The 16,390-nt window shown below is 36.9% G+C and overlaps 1 protein-coding gene across 3 annotated transcripts; it reads right to left on the bottom strand.

Annotated features, from left to right (window-relative positions):
• Positions 1 to 365: 365 nt before the first annotated feature.
• COMMD8 (COMM domain containing 8) lies at positions 366 to 13,290 on the bottom strand. 3 transcript variants are annotated; one of them, XM_032274100.1, is made up of 5 exons: positions 13,151 to 13,290; positions 9,668 to 9,823; positions 6,066 to 6,212; positions 2,595 to 2,750; positions 366 to 1,251 (listed from the first exon to the last, which is right to left on the bottom strand). In XM_032274100.1, exons 1-5 carry the CDS (start codon positions 13,214 to 13,216, stop codon positions 1,231 to 1,233), a joined length of 546 nt encoding a protein of 181 aa, XP_032129991.1. In that variant the 5' UTR covers positions 13,217 to 13,290; the 3' UTR covers positions 366 to 1,230. The 3 variants fall into 3 exon arrangements, with proteins under 3 accessions (XP_032129991.1, XP_032129990.1, XP_032129992.1); XM_032274099.1 differs by having other exon boundaries at positions 6,060 to 6,212; XM_032274101.1 differs by lacking the exon at positions 13,151 to 13,290 and adding an exon at positions 11,387 to 11,407 and having other exon boundaries at positions 6,060 to 6,212.
• Positions 13,291 to 16,390: the final 3,100 nt, after the last annotated feature.

The raw sequence follows: 16,390 nt of genomic DNA on the forward strand, positions 1-16,390 counted from the left end.
AAAATTTCTCGATGAAGAAAGCAGTATACTGATAACGCTTTCTAGCCCAAGCTCCTTATTAAATCACCGACCTGTAACAAACAGAACTGTACTTTTTGGCAGTTTTTGAGTAGCACTGTTTAGATCACACTCAGATATTTATTAAAACTCTCTAAGCCTATCCTCATCTGTATGATGAGAACAGTAATAATTGCTCTGGATGCCTCAAAGAATAATCTGACACTCTAATGAGCCATATGGCTTGCAAATAGCAAGCACCTATTAATTGTGTATTATTGACTTATGCATAATTATGTACAACTACTGAGTTATTTGGAGTCATTTAAAATAAAGTAATATATAAAAATAAAACAAGACACTTTTCGTTTGCTCAGAATACTTGTTTTTAAAGTTAACTGAGGTTACAAATGGTTTGTTTTTCCAATGAATCTGTTAACATCCAAAAGTATTCAATATTGAGTTTATTAACAAAAGTGGACCTGGACATAATCTTATCTGATATTTGAATAACATACACACTGCACAATGACATCTATTTTTTATCAGAGCAATGTTTCCCAAACATAGAAATGCAGAAGTAACAATGTTACTTTCATTTTTCTATATTGTAGAGATTTTAGTTTCTAGAATTCATAAACTCAAAATTGTTCACATAAGTTTAGAGTATTTGTTCTTGTTTGTCTCCAACAAAGAGATAGTCTCTAAGAAATTTTACATTTTATAATCTTTCCTCTGAAATATGAGAAAGATATGGAATCTCCTGAGTTATATATGCAGCTAATACATTCTTTGAAAAAGTTAATTTTTAAAAATATGACAAAGTAATTATATATCCATAATATAAGTTGCTATTCACATAATTCTTTAAGCAATATTCAAGTATATTTGTGCTTTATATGTTTACATTACATTAGAACTTATTTTTAGCTTTCAATAAAACTGTGTATCTCCAAAGATTTCTCAAATATTTAATAAATGAAGCAAAACAATCATGAAAATATAAACTGCTACTATGGATTTTTCATCTTTCATTTTATGCATTTCCTCTCAACCATGTAATTTCCTGTTAAGGAATGTTGATAAATTTTTATCTTTATAATATCAACACTGCCGCTTTCTCAGCCTGGTGTAACAGTCAAGACATCGCAGCATTTCTGAACACACAGTATTCACTCTGCCATATAAGTTGGAGCAATAAAATCTGATAGCACTGGTATTCATCATTTCCAGTTATTTCAACTGCAGGACCACCTTAAAACACAAATTGAGGAGAAAATATCAGGTTATATGAGACTGATGCTGATATATACCATATTAAATGTTTTAAAATCTCTGAAAAAGGGCATGGAGAACTCATAACAAGCAAGTACAATGCACAGTAACTGATGACACATGCCTGCCAGGATCTATGGTTCAGAATCTGTTAGCATTTATACCAGGTTCTACCACACACATCCTTCACACATGTAGTCCCACTCAGCCATCCTGCGAAGCCTGGGCTGCTTGTTTCGTTAATAGGCATGTGGACCAGTAATCAAAGCACTCAAATGTTTGAGCAGATGCAGAGTGCGGAGAGAAGCTGAAGTTCATCAGAGATTTTAAAAAGTAGGATCAAGAAAACTGAATAGTGGGACAGCAGAGGTAAGAATCACTGAGATTTAATCACTGAGATGAGATCACTAGAGAAAACAATGAGCAATAACAAAGAAACATACATACACAAAGATAATTATTTTTATTCCTCCTCACAACAGGTTCTACTGTTTAAATATTATTTTTCTCACGTATTAAACATTAGGAGTGGTTACTGTTGTTTAGCCACTCCATTGTAAAAGTGAAGTTTTTGGACATTCATTAGTTCTGTCTTGCCTCAACCTGATTTTGTCATAATAACTACAAGCCATATTTTGTCTTCCATACTTAGAGGATCATAAAAGCAATTTTCTATTATTAGTTCAGTTAATAAAGCCACGTTTTATCAGGATCATAATTTTTTTAATCATAAAAACTTCACAATCAATTAATTTTATGATTCTAAGGTGAAAATTTTAGTTTTATTATTAATGAGCATTGAAGCAAAAGAAATTCAGCTGTTAGAACAGCACTATTATTCTTTCAAAAATTACTTAATATGTTATGCTCAAAACTAAGTAATTGAACATTACAAGTTATAATTAATATCCAAAACTAGAGCTTAGAACATATTAACAAAGTACTTTCTGTGCTTAATTAACATAAAACATCAGGAGAAAAAACACTAAAAGTAAACTATGAGTCTAGGAGTATAAATCAAAACATAAACACTTGGCTGGGTGTGGTGGCTCACGCCTGTAATCCCAGCATTTTGGGAGGCTGCCTGAAACCCCATCTCTACTAAAATACAAAAATTAGCCACGTGTGGTGGTGGTGGGCACCTGTAATCCCAGCTACTCAGGAGGATCAGGCACAAGAATCACTTGAACTCAGGAGGTGGAGGTTGCAGTGAGCATGATCGCACCACTGCACTCCAGCCTGGGCAACAGAGCAAGACTCCAAGTCAATGAAACCCGAAAACCTTAAACATTCAAATCATATGACAAAATTATGGCAAATACCTTATATGCTGCTTCCAAGGAATGTATTAGATTCTGCAGTTCCTCTCTACTCATTTCAATAGAATATGGTTTTACTTCACCATTTTCTTTTACATCTAGATGCAGGCTTAAAAGTGGCATTCGTAATGCAGCAATCTTGTCACTGGAAAGTGCAAGCTGTTTAAAATTAGAAAAATAGCAATTAATAATAAAGAACTATAATGAATATGCATCAGGGGTTAGTTAGCAGTAGATTTTTTAAAAGTACTCCTGTTTGCCATTAAGTATAGAGAAAGGTGAAAGAAAAATTAAATTCATGCTAACACGTATTTGAAGAATAGAAAGAGAAAGAAGAGCAAATAAAGGAGAGGAAATGGGTAAGAAAATAAGACAACCAATCAGCAATCTTGTGGCAGAAGCAGATATCTAGGTCAGAGTCATGCCTGGGAAGTACTGAATAGGTCTAAGATGCAAGAAACATAGAGAATTCTTAAGGAAGATTAAAGGCACCAAGAAGAAAAAAGTTCATGTGCAAAGACAAGTGAGACCAAAAATATTGGTAAACTCTCAGAAATTAAGATGCTTAATCCGGGCAGGTGTGGTGGCTCACGTCTGTAATCCCAGCACTTTGGGAGGCCGTGGTGGGCGGATCACAAGCTCAAGAGATCGAGACCATCCTGGCCAACATGGTGAAATCCCGTCTCTACTAAAAATACAAAAATTAGCCGGGTGTGGTGGCACGCGCCTGTGGTCCCAGCTATTCAGGAAGCCAGGCGGAAGAATTGCTTGGCCTCAGGAGGCAGCGGTTGCACTGAGCCGAGATTGCGCCACTGCACTCCAGCCTGGCGACAGAGCAAGACTCTGTCTCAAAAAAATAAATAAATAAAATGCTTAATCCATGGTCAGCTAGCTAACTACTATACTACTGATAAATACGTTATCAAGATATCATCTTCAATTATAGCCACTGGACAGAAACATTCTGCACATTTACCTCACTTCTTAATTTCCTTCTCCGGAGTATATCCTAGGGGAATTGGAAGAACCAAATATTTATAATACTAATACTTTTTGAAACGAGCACTGTAGCATCCTTGGCAGACAGCATAGGGAAATTCAATTTTCCTGGAATCTGAGTCAGAGAAATCCACAAAAACTGAACCTTTGTTTAGAATGCTACCACTTGCAAAAAGATTATTTGTACAATGATAAGAGACATCTCCCTTAACAACCTCAAAGGGTCTCCCTTGTGGTACATACACACAGAATCAAATCTTGACATAGCTCCTCCATTCTCTCATCCCAAAACTGGAAGTATCAGCTTTGGGTTATCTATTTCATGCATAATTCTTCTTCTCAATATTTCCAATAAATGTTTCTTCAGCCTATGCTTGAATACCACCAATGATGAGGCATGTGCTACCACGAGAAAAGGTTACAATCATTTCCAGATACTCATATTTATTAAAAAGTCCTTCCCTAGGTTGAATTGAAACGCATCTTATTGCAAATAATATACCTTAGGCCTTCTCCTAGTCTCTGGAGCCACAAAGTCATAGAGCCCCCCTATGACTTTTAGCGTTTTAAAGATAAATGTCATGTTTCCACTAGGTTTAATCTTTTCCAGGTGCATGGTCTCAGTGTTTCAAAGCAATTTCACACACCATGATTTTAAGTTTCTAGTCATTCTTTTCTAGTTGGAGTCCAATTTCTTTAAATCTCTCTTAAGTTTGGCAGCCAGAACTAAAAAGATTACATTACACTAAAAAGATGTCATCATCGAAAACAGAATGTACTAGTACTATCTCTTGCTTGAAGAACTGCATTTCTACCCATAAAACATGAGCCTGAATCAACACTAATGAAGCTATACTTTGATAAACTAACTAAATATTTCTCATATATGCTACTATTAACATCTCTCCCTTATCTTTTATTTATTTACTTTTTTTCTGAGACAGAGTTGCACTGTTGCCCAGGCTGCAGTGCAGTGGCATGACGAACTTGGCTCACTGCAACCTCCACCTCCTGGGTTCAAGCAATTCTTGTGCTTCAGCCTCCCAAGTAGCTCGGACTACAGGCACACACCTCCATGCTCAGCTAATTTTTGTAATTTTTTAGTAGATATTCAGTTTTGCTTTGTTGGTCAGGCTGGTCTCAAACTCCTGGCCTGCAGTGATCCACCCGCCTCAGTTTGCCAACATGCTGGGATTATAGGCATGAGCCACCATACCCGGCCTCCCTTATCTTTTATATTTATAAAAATATAAAATCTGAAACTGAAATTTATAAAATTTAAATAAAGATTTAAATTAAAAATCCTCTGTTTAGGTTGCCTGATTAATGCAATTTTGCTTCATTTGGTCACTGATTATAATTGCTGTGAAATAATTTTGAACTTTGTGTCACATTATATGCTTGTTGTTTCTCTAGTTTTGTGTCTGGGCCAAGACCAGAACCACAGAGACTTCTTAGCTAATATAAATTCATCTGTCCTTGGGTAGTTATTTATCCAATTATGAACCCACCTGTTATATTCTCCCACATTTTTCTCTACTTAATCTAGATACACAATGTAAGGCACTTAATTAGGGTCATGCTAAAATCAAGAAACACAATGTGTTTGCTTCCTCTTCAGCCACTAGTCTAGGTATCTTATAAGGACAAAAAGTTGGTCTGGAATTGTTCTTTATAAACCCTACTGATAGTGACTCTCCAAAATGTATTTAAAACTGATGTTTTAATAACTTATAGGTTTTCCTTCTAGAGGAAGAATCACATTTACCAGTATTAAGAAAGCTATAAAGTCTAGAAAGTTGTCGTCAAAAATATATGTTGACCAGGTGTGGTGGCTCACGCCTGTAAGCCTGTAATCCCAGCACTCTAGGGGGTGGCAAAGGTAGGCAAATCACTTGAGGCCAGGATTCGAGACCAGCCTAGTCAACATGGCAAAACCCCATCTCCACCAAAAATACAAAAATTAGCTGGGCATGGTGGCATGTGCCTGTAGTCCCAGCTACTCAGGAGGCTAAGGCAGGAGAATGGCTTGAACCTGGGGGACAGAGGTTGCAGTGAGCCGAGATCGCATCACTGCACTCCAACCTGGATGACAGAGCACAACTCTGTCTCAAAAAAAAAAAAAAATATATATATATACACACACACACACACACACACACACGTATATACACACATATATGTTGACTATATGCTGCCCCATCACTTATATCATTTAATGTTTTATAGATCTAATTGAATTTATTATCAATTGAATTTATTATCAATGTAATGTTATTATATATGGCTTGGATGTTTGTAGTGTACTTATGCCCAAGTTAATGCAAGATGTAATTTAAACTATCTTTGATATTTATTTGGGATAATACATTCCCAAAACAACAAATTTTAAATATATAATATTATAAGATATTTCTCTGTATCTAAAAAATGAAATAAAAATACGCATACTCATAAATAGATTCTTACCTTTACCTGCCAATCAAAATCCTGTAGCTGTGCAGAGGAAATAGCAACTATTTCTCTTAACAGAGCCTGTTTGATTTCATCTTTCCTACTTTTCACGCATTTCATGATAGTTTCTTGATGAGATGAATTCAACTGATTCAATTGCTGAAGTATCTATAAAAATAAAAATAGGCAAAAGAGGCTTTCTGTTTAAAACGTAAAAACACAATTCCACTCTCCTTTTACACATCTTTTAAAACAACAGTAAAAGGAAAAGAAAAAAGAAATACTTCTGTAATTATAAAAAAGAAAAAGATGAGAATGAGTAACCAGAAAATAGGATTTTAACAAATTTCTGCAAAATAAAGAGTAAAGAAAAAGGACTGATGGAAGAAGCAGCACAAAAATGAATACACCTGGAAAACACAAAAGCTGATACAGCCACGCAGGGTGAGTATCTCAAATTCCAAATGGAAAAAGTTCTGAGCACTGACAGGATGCTCAAAGGAAGGACTCATTTGAATAGTTGAGGTTTCAGATTTCAGATTTTTGGAGTAGGGATGCTGCACTGGTGAGTATAATGCAAATATTACAAAGTCAAAAAAAATCCGAAATCCAAAACACTTCTGGTCTGAAGCATTTCAAATAAAGGGTACTCAACTTATATTAATATATCAGACAATGTAGCCTTTAAGGCAAGAAATATTACAACAAGTAGAGAAGGATAGTAAAAGGGCCATTCAACAGAAAGACATACAATCATAAATCTGTGTGTACCTAACAGCATAGTTTCAAAATATATAAAGCAGCAAAACTTGGCAGTACTAAAAGAAATGAATAAATCCACTTCACAATTAGAGGTATTACTACAACTCTCAATAACTGACAGAAAGAAATAACAAAAAAAATCAATGAAGATATAGAAAAATTGAAAAACATATTCTACCTAAGCTTAGCAATATACAGAATACTACATATGACAACTACAGAATACACATTATTTATAAATGCATATGCAACATTCACCATAATGTACCATATGCTGAGCCATTTAGCAAACCACAACAGACTCAAAATCTGAAATAATATTGTTTATATATGTATTACTGTGTAATGAAGTCATAACTAATGAGAAAAGATAATCAAAAAATTTCTACATGTGTGAAAATTAAGTAACGCAACACTAAATAAATAAATAATATCAATTTCACTTACTCTTCCTGAGGACAAGAAGAAGAAAAAAAAAATCCTTCCAAATTCATTCCATGAGGCCAGAATAAAACTTGACCCCTTGACAAGAGTATTATAGGGAGGAAAAAAAAAAACTATAAAAAAAAACCCACCTAGGCCAGTATCACTAAAACATACATGCAAAAATCGTAAACAAAATATTGGCAGTCCAAATGAAGAGACATATATACAAAAATAATACATCATGATCAAGTGGGGTTTATTTGGGCAGTGCAGCCTTAGTTTAACATTTGAAAATCACATTAAAAAAATTAAAAAAAATTATAAATTCAGGGAAAAAGCATTTGATAAAATTCAATATCCAACCATGATTAAAAATTCTCAGCAAAGTTAGAATTGTAGGATACTTCTTTAGTCTGATAATGGAGATCTATAAAATCACAGAGCTAACACACTAAATGGTGAAATAGCGAACACTTTCTCCCTTAGGTTAGGAATAGACATATGTCTACCATCACTGCTTTTTCAAAAGAAACATTGCCTGATAGTGTTAGCCAATGCACTAAGGTAAGAAAAATAAGTAAAAGATGTTAAAGTTGAAAAAGAAAATGATTATATACAATTGTCCCCCCCAAAAAATCTATACACAATTAGACACTGTAAACAAATTTAGAAAGGCTGTGGGACATAAGATATATAAAAATCAACTGTTCGTACATACTAGCAAAACATTACTGAAAAATGAAAGATCAAAACATCACTTAGAAATAAAAAATATTTGTGAGAGCTCTACACTGAAAACTACAAAATATGAGAGAGAAACTAAAGCTAATCTAAATAAATAGAGAGTTATCATGCCATATTCATAGCCTTGGAAAGATAATGTTGTTAAGATGTCAATTCTCCCCACAGATGATCTAGCAATTCAGTGTGATCTCTGTCAAAATTCCAGCAATTTTGTAGGTTAACACTGAAAAGTAGATTCTAGATTGTTATCTGAAAATATAACAGCCAAGGCAATCCCAAAGAAGCATGAGAATGAAGGTCTTCTATTACCAGATATCAAGACATAATTTAATTTAGCTTTAATTCTATAGTAATCAAAGCAGTGTAGGATTGGCAAATATACAAAAGTAGACTAATGGAGGATGTTAAGAGTCCAGATACAGAGGCACACCTATGTGGCCATTTGATTTACAATAAAGGCTACATGGCAACATTGTGGTGCAAGGATGGTTATTTCAATAAATGGTCAACTAGATATTCATGTAGAAAATTTTGAACTTGACCTCCAGTCCATACACAAATACTAATTCATAATGCATCAGTGACATAATGTGAGACCTAAAACAATCAAGCTTCTACAAGAACACACCAAGAATCTTCATGTCTTCAGCACAAATATTTCTGAAACAAAACATTAATAGCATTAGCCAGCAAAAGAAATATTGACAGAGTGGACTTGTTAAATTTCGTAAGTTGTTTCACCAAAAGACACCATTAAGAGAGTAAAAGGCAAGCACATAACAGAAGATATTTAAAATACATATTTCTAGCAATGAGCTCATATCCAGAATATCATCCAAATCAATATGACAAACATACGTAACTCCATTTTTAGAAAAGTGAGCAACCTACACAAATAAGCTCAAATGATTTTTGAACAATTCAGTGGGAGAAGGATATCCCATGGCCCTGCAATTTCACTTCAAGATATCTACCCCGGAAAAGCAGGTCTGAGTGTGCACAAGGAGACAGGTAGTAAAGAATGTTTATAGCAGCACTGTTTGTAATAACAAGAGAAGCAACGACTAACTGTTAGTCAGGAGGGAGATAAATCTTATGTAATTCCTATCATCAAATACTAAAAGGAGTTAAAATACACAAACTAGATTCATGTTTATCAATGTAAAACAAAATGCTGCATTTAAAACAATTTACAAGTGCATACATATGTTACAGTTACAAGTTATACACTTAAACACCCCAAATAATTCAATATACTAAAAGATTCAAACATACATACAACATATAATACAAAACATGAACACCACCTTCAAGATGGTGATCTCTAGGTAAGGATGGGATATCTAGGTGAGGGACAGGGGAATTTAGGTGTCTCTGTAATGCTTTCTTTCTGAAACAAACATACATATTGCAAAATGTTAACACCGTTTAACTGTGGTAATGGAAACGTAGGTAACAGTTATATAACTTCTTGTTTTCTTCTGTAGGCTTTAAATGTTTCACAATTAAAAGAGTAAAAACAACCAAAAATAAACTGCAAAAACCTAGGACTTCCACAGATTTTTCCATCCGCAATTATGAGGTATTTGTTGTTATTGACGATGGCCCTTGTATTATACAGTGCTCTAAAAAACTCAAAGAGAAACCTAAGCATTAATTATTAAAGTTATAGAAATGTGCAGAGAAGTTACCTCTTCATCGGGTAAGTTTTTACCAACTACAGCTTTGAAAAATTTGGTAACATCTTCTAAAACGTGGATCCATTCTTCTGATTCCCAAACACTGTGATAATCTTGGTACACAGGATAAGCTCGACCACAAATGCCATCAATTATTTTGTGAAGAAGCTAGCAAGAAAAAGGGAAATAAATGTACTTATAAGTAAAATGATAAAACAAATTTATCTTCCTTTTAGCAAACAAATGTTAAGAGATGTTCGTGTTAACTGCAAGACCAGCTGAAGTTAAAATGTATAAACCACTTTTAAGATTATTCTTATGAAAAATTAAATCTCATAAAAATCCTAGACTTTCTATTATTATGTCGACCTTCAGAAACTAATTTTTATGTTATAAAACATAATTTTTATGTTATAAAAATTACATAATGAAAAAACTGAAATGAAGATATGTATAAAAGACATCATATTTACAGCATTTACCAAAGGACAGGACTTACATCAAAGTCTCTTACTGTAGGCCTATAAGCTTCATTTTGCTTTGCCTCCATTTTCGTAAGGTTGATACATTTTTTTTCTCTTGAGGGTCTCATTATGTTGCCCAGGCTGGCCTTGAACTCCAGAACTCAAGCAATTCTCCCATCTCAGCCTCCCAAGTAGCTAGGACTGCAGGCGAGCACCACCACACCCAGCTCAGCAGTTACTTTTCTGTATTCCCAGAAAGTCTTCAGTAATTTTTTCCTTTTTTTACATTCCTTTCTATCCTATTAGTATCTTCATATCAGCAATGGAAAGCCTAACACATGTATAACTGAACATAGTGAGATAAGACTGTGAATTTTGGAATAAAACTATCAGTTCAAATCCCAGTTTCAGTATTTTTAAGTTTGATTTAAATGTTCTGAGTCTGTTTCCTCTAGTGCTAAATCAGGATATCATCTATGCTCGTAATCTTGTTGTAAGGATTGAATAAGAATATATGCAAATCACTCGGCACCTTCCTGGCATGTAAAAAGACATGTAGACATTGCTAGCCTGCATTACCATTCTTCTTCTCATTATTATCACTCCTCCTCCTCCTACAATCCATGCCTTCAACATCTATTAACTGAGACAACACAATGCCAGTACTATTCTAGGCACTTAACATTTAATAGGGTTATGTTTCTCAGGAGATATTCGTATCTTACAAGAGGAGTATTTGAACCAAATAACTTGGAAATGATATCTAAGCAACAAGTCTTCCAACTCTTCTCCCCTAGATCATATTCCACCCCATTTTAATGGATAACTCCTTCCCTCTAACACCACACATACCAAAACACAAGCAACTGTTTCCAAATGGTGGCTAATATACTATACAAACTAATTTTTATTAACCATAAATCAAACAACATACTCAAATTTGAATTCATTCAAATTCTCTATACCTTATCCTATATCGTCCCCATGCTAAAGCAAAACCCAGAAGTCAAACTGAAAAATAAAAGCATTATCTTTTTTAGAATATGTTATTCATTCACAAATATGCAATGAACACTTCATTCCAGTTATTAAACAAGGTCATAGAAATGACCTTATTTAATGGCAAAGACACCATAATAGCTAGCACTATGGGGCCCTAACTAGGTACCATGCTCTGGACTGATCCTCAGTACAACTCTAAAGTAACTATTTTATTATTCCCATTTTACAAACGAGGAAACTGAGAATAAATAAAGTAAGGCCCTACCATAACAGAGCTTTAGTCCATTAGAAAAAGGCAAACGTATAAATACATGCAATTTAGAATGATGGGACCATAATAAAAGTATATAGAAGGTATAAAGGAGCTCAGAGAGTAAGCAAGGAAAAGGCTGTCTTAAAAGGATGAGTAGTTTGCCAGGCAAACAGGAGAGAAGGGCATTTCTAGAAACAAGCACTGGCATATACATAGGATGAAAACTGTAAAATCACACTGCTTGATTTAGGGAATAGGAGGCTATTTCGGGGGCGAGGGAGTGACATGAGACAAGGCTGGAAAGGTGGGTGAAACCAAACCAAAAAGGGCCTTGTGTACAAAGCAAAAAAGCCTAGACTTCAATCTGTGCTCAACCGGGAACAATCCTATTCACATATCTGCATTATATTTCCATATATTTAACAGATTGGAAGATGTAAGAGAAGATGAGAGAGGGTGAGCCTACAGGCTTCCATTTTCAGTTAAGGAGCTAAAGATTAAGGCGCCTAAATTGTTGAGGACAAGGGAGAAGAGATGTGAAGAGGCCATGAAGGAGACCTAGAATGGCAGGTTGAGTGGCTGGGTGAAAGTGATGGTGCCACAAACTGAAAAGGAGGCTACAGGAGGAGTAGGTCCAGGGGGAAAGAAGAGCTCACGCAAGGGTGCACTGAATTTGAGGTACCTGTGGCAGAAGGCTGACACTCAGAGAAGAGAGTCTGGTTTGGGTTTACGTTCTTGAATCATAGAGGAAGAAATTTTTGGCTGGACCTAGAGATTTAAGAGTCATCAACATACATGGTAGAAAAGGTTATGGGCCTTATCTAAATGTGTAGAATGAAGACAGGGAGAGCCAAAAGCCAACAAAACACTCAGAATCAATAGATCTGAGTATAAAATCCAGCTTTGCCACTTACTGGCTGGGCAACCCTGGGCAAGTAACCCAAAATTTCTGCGGACATTTCAGCTTCCTCACTTGCAAAATCAGAGAAAAGAATTCGGGTGGTTTTTTTTTTTCTTGATCCTGGCAGGAAGTAAGTTAATTCCTTTCTGTCTCTCCCACACTTTCTCCAGTGTAAGTGGAATAGAGGAAACAGGAAGATCAAAATTGGGGCTCATAAAAAAGATGCTCCATCAGGTCACAGGCTGTCTCACTCACCATTTTACCTCATCCCATATGGGCGCTCAATGTATGGCAGACTTCAAAGAAAAACTGGCTGAACAAATGAATGAGGTTGCTTTTTCCGGATTCTTACAAGCCAGGTTCTTTGATAGACTGGAAGTCAATGGGCATATCACCTCTTGGGACGACTCTAACTAAAGTAACTCTCCCAGTTATTTCGCTTCCTTCGACGCACCCTCAACGGGGGTCAGGGTCCGCTTCGGTCTACGCCGCATAGTATTCCTAGCACCTAGCACTGTGCTCGCTGCCAGGTACGTTTGTGTTGAATGAATGAAGAAAATGTTTGCAAAGAGGCAGCAAACACCGACTTGACGTCATAAGCTTTCAAAGCCCAGTCTGAGGCGGGCGCCTCTGGGCGCTTCTGCGCGGAAAGCGCCTGGAGCTGCACCTCTAGGCCAGGGCGCAGAGGTGGGGCCCCAAGCTGTCCTCCCAAGTTCCCCAGAGGAGGCGGGGACCGAACACCCGAAATCACGCCCCTTCCTCCTCCCTTCTCCAGGGAGCCTGCAAAGGCGTCTGGGTCGCACCAGGCCTGACCTGCAAGCCACACCGTCCCAAAGCCCCGGCCCCGCGCCGCTTACTCAGGGACACCCCCTCACCTGCGGTCCCCGCTCGGCCGGCAGCTTTTGCAGCTGCCACAGGGGCGTCCCCTCTTCCGGCTCCATCCCTGAGAGAAGCTGGGGCGTGGGTCACGTGACAAGGCTGGCCGCGCGTCCTAAGCCGCGGCTCGCCCACGTGACTCTCTCTGGAGGGGAGGGGCCGGGCGTGGAACCAACGAGTCCCTGTGCGCTTGCGCAGAGACCCAGCCACCGCTCTCTCGGTAACTAAGGAGCGTTTGCAGTTTGCAGGGATGTGGCTAAGATACCCCTGTGCTGTTACTTTGAAGGCAAGTGTACATATCTTTCAACGCAGTTTGTAAGTTTGTTCCGGGTTCTATTAAGCTTTCTCTGTACTCTTTAGAAAACCGTTGAATAAAGGTAACCTTCTATTTGGGTGCCTGTGCATGGTCTTTGTCCCAGAGTTTTAACAAAGTCTCTACCAAAATATCCTGATTTGCAAGGTAAATTAAAGTTTTGCCATGAGCAGCGTTCTGTATATAGATTATCTTAGGGAGAAAGTGCTATTTTCAGCTCCATTTGCAGAAAACAAACATGATCAGAGAAGCCGCTAGGGTTGTCAGATTTAGCAAATGAAAATACCAAACGTCCCGTTAAATGTGAAATTTCAGATAAACAAAAGTATTTTGTTTTAAGTATGTCCTAGATATTGTATGGGGTATACTTATACTGAAAATTATTTGTTTATCTGAAATTAAAATTTAACTGGGTATCCTATATTTTATCTGGCAACCCTAAAAATCACTAACCTAAGCTAAGTAAGATGCCCAGTCTGAAGTTAAACAAAATCAGAGACTCTAGAGGCATGCTGTTAACGTTGGACTAAGTCCAAAGTCCAAAATAAACTTGAAGTAATATCTTTTGCAAGGTTGCATAGATAGAAGTTACAAAATTACTGGTCTGAGTCCAGAAATGGTGGTCTCAGTCTGCATGCTTGATACCCCTGCTGAGGAAAGAAAGGCATGCTGTGGTGAGATAGCTTACCTAAGGCCACATAACAGATGACTAAGGTAAAATGACACATCCAGCAGGGCCCAAGATTTAGTCAGAGGACACAGGATTAGACCCTAACTTATCTTTCAAGCAACACTGAGTACTAAGAAGAATTTGATCTTTTCTCTTGAATTTGGATGGGACAAAATTTAGCCTGTAACAAATTGGCTTCTAAAATAGTTAACTTGAAAGAGAGACAATGCTTAATATTTGCCCTTTGATTAGTAAGAGGATGTTCTTTCTTCTTCTTCTTCTTTTTTTTGAGATGGAGTTTTGCTGTTGTCCAGACTGGAGTGTGATGGTGCAATCTCGGCTCACCCAACCTCCACCTTCTGGGTTCAAGCAATTCTCCTGCTTCAGCCTCCAGAGTACATGGCATTACAGGCATACGCCACCACACCAGGCTATTTTTTTGTGTTTTTAGTAGAGATGGGATTTCACCATATTGGCCAGGCTGGTCTCAAGCTCCTTACCTAAGGTGAAATGCCTGCCTCAGCCTCCCAAAATGCTGGGATTACAGGCATGAGCCACCGTGTCCAGCCTTAAGAGGATGTTCTTATGTGTGTAATCCATATGTCTGTATTAAATTATCAATTTTATAAAATTGGTAATATAAAATTATAATATTATAATTGGTTATAATATAACCAATTGTGATTGATTATAATGACAGCATAAAATTTGCAGGGTTGTTGTAAGTTGACACATGTAAAGTTCTTGAAAGGAAGTCTGGTCTGGCACATAGAAATGGCATTATATTCCCTTGTACATGGCCTTCTTTGCTCTCCTGTTATCTAGCCAAAGCCTAGTGGGTTCCAGAAAGTCTAGTGGGTTCCAGAAAGTTACCCTCCTAGTGAACTGTCGCTGCCTTAGAGATGTGGTCTGCATCTAAAACCCAACTAGCCTGCTATATAGTGCTGGATAGGTGATATAGGTCAGTGCTTACAGTTGGGAGAGATGTTCAAAGATCTCAGGTAAACCCCACTGTGTGCACTTGCTGAGCTGAAACTGGAATTCAAGCTTACTATTTGTGAAATAGTTAATTTGTTGCTTTTTTCTGAAGGTAGTTTCCTTGAGATTTTTTGTTTTGAGGTGGAAGCAGGAAAGAGTTTTGTACACCATGCGTTGGGAAATTCATTCATTCACTCCTTTAACAATTTGTTTAAACATCTACCATTGATTAGATGCTCTAATGACTCTGGGAATGCAAGCAGTGGACAATAATTTACTTTCTGGTTTCAGGGAAGATGGAGTGCTTAGATAATGAACAAGTAGACAATTAGGATGATTAGATATACTGAGAAGTATCTTTAAGAAAGTAAAACAGTAATATAATAGAGATGGATGCTAGAAATATATCTTGGATTGGTCAAAAAGCACCTAGCTAATAAATTGCATTTATACTAAGGCATAAAGGCTGAAAAGACATAAAGGCAACATCTAGGGAAAAATAGTTATGAGCAGAATGCAGAAGCCTTGAGGCAAGAGAAAGCCTGCCTTATTCAGGATAGTGATGCAAGGCCCCTGTGGCTGGGCAGGCCTTAAAGACGCCAGAGATGTGGGCATGGATTTTGACCAGCAAATTGACATAATGTGGTTTACATTATTAAATGGTTATACGCTGGAAAATAGTTATACTATGCAAAACAGATCTTAGAATGCATGAGCAAAAGAAGGGGAACCAATTTGGAGACTACTCCAAACTCACTCTAACTACACTACTATAGACATTAGAGTTAATACGACCCAGTTTGTACCCCCAGACTAGGGAATTTCAGGGGCTTAGATGATAGGTGGTAGTGGCAGGAGCTAAATACAAATGGAAAGAGTCAAAATATATTTTGGAACTAAGACCTATAGAAGTTGATGATGGATCGGATGCTTGTGGAAGAGAAAGAAAAGTGGAAGTGAAATGCAGACTAAAAGAAATAGTAAAGCCAGCATGAGGTCTTATGCCCTGAACAAGAGACAGTGTGTAGAGCCATATACTATATATAGTGTATAGAGCCATACGCTATAGCTTCTTTGTTGGTGAAAGACTTCTGGAGGTGCAGTAGTGTAGTGATTAAGTACACAGGGTCTAGAGTCAGACCTGGATTCCAATTATGTCTCCACCACTTACTAACCCACATTACCTTGGACAAGTTGCATAAACTCTCATACCTAAGTTTCCTCTACTGAATATAGGATAAAACTACCATTTATTTAATAAAGTTGTTCTGAATCTCA

This window comes from Sapajus apella, unplaced genomic scaffold, assembly GCF_009761245.1.
Source record: "Sapajus apella isolate SASKATOON/1434 unplaced genomic scaffold, GSC_monkey_1.0 scaffold5, whole genome shotgun sequence".
Taxonomy (NCBI): Eukaryota; Metazoa; Chordata; class Mammalia; order Primates; family Cebidae; genus Sapajus; species Sapajus apella.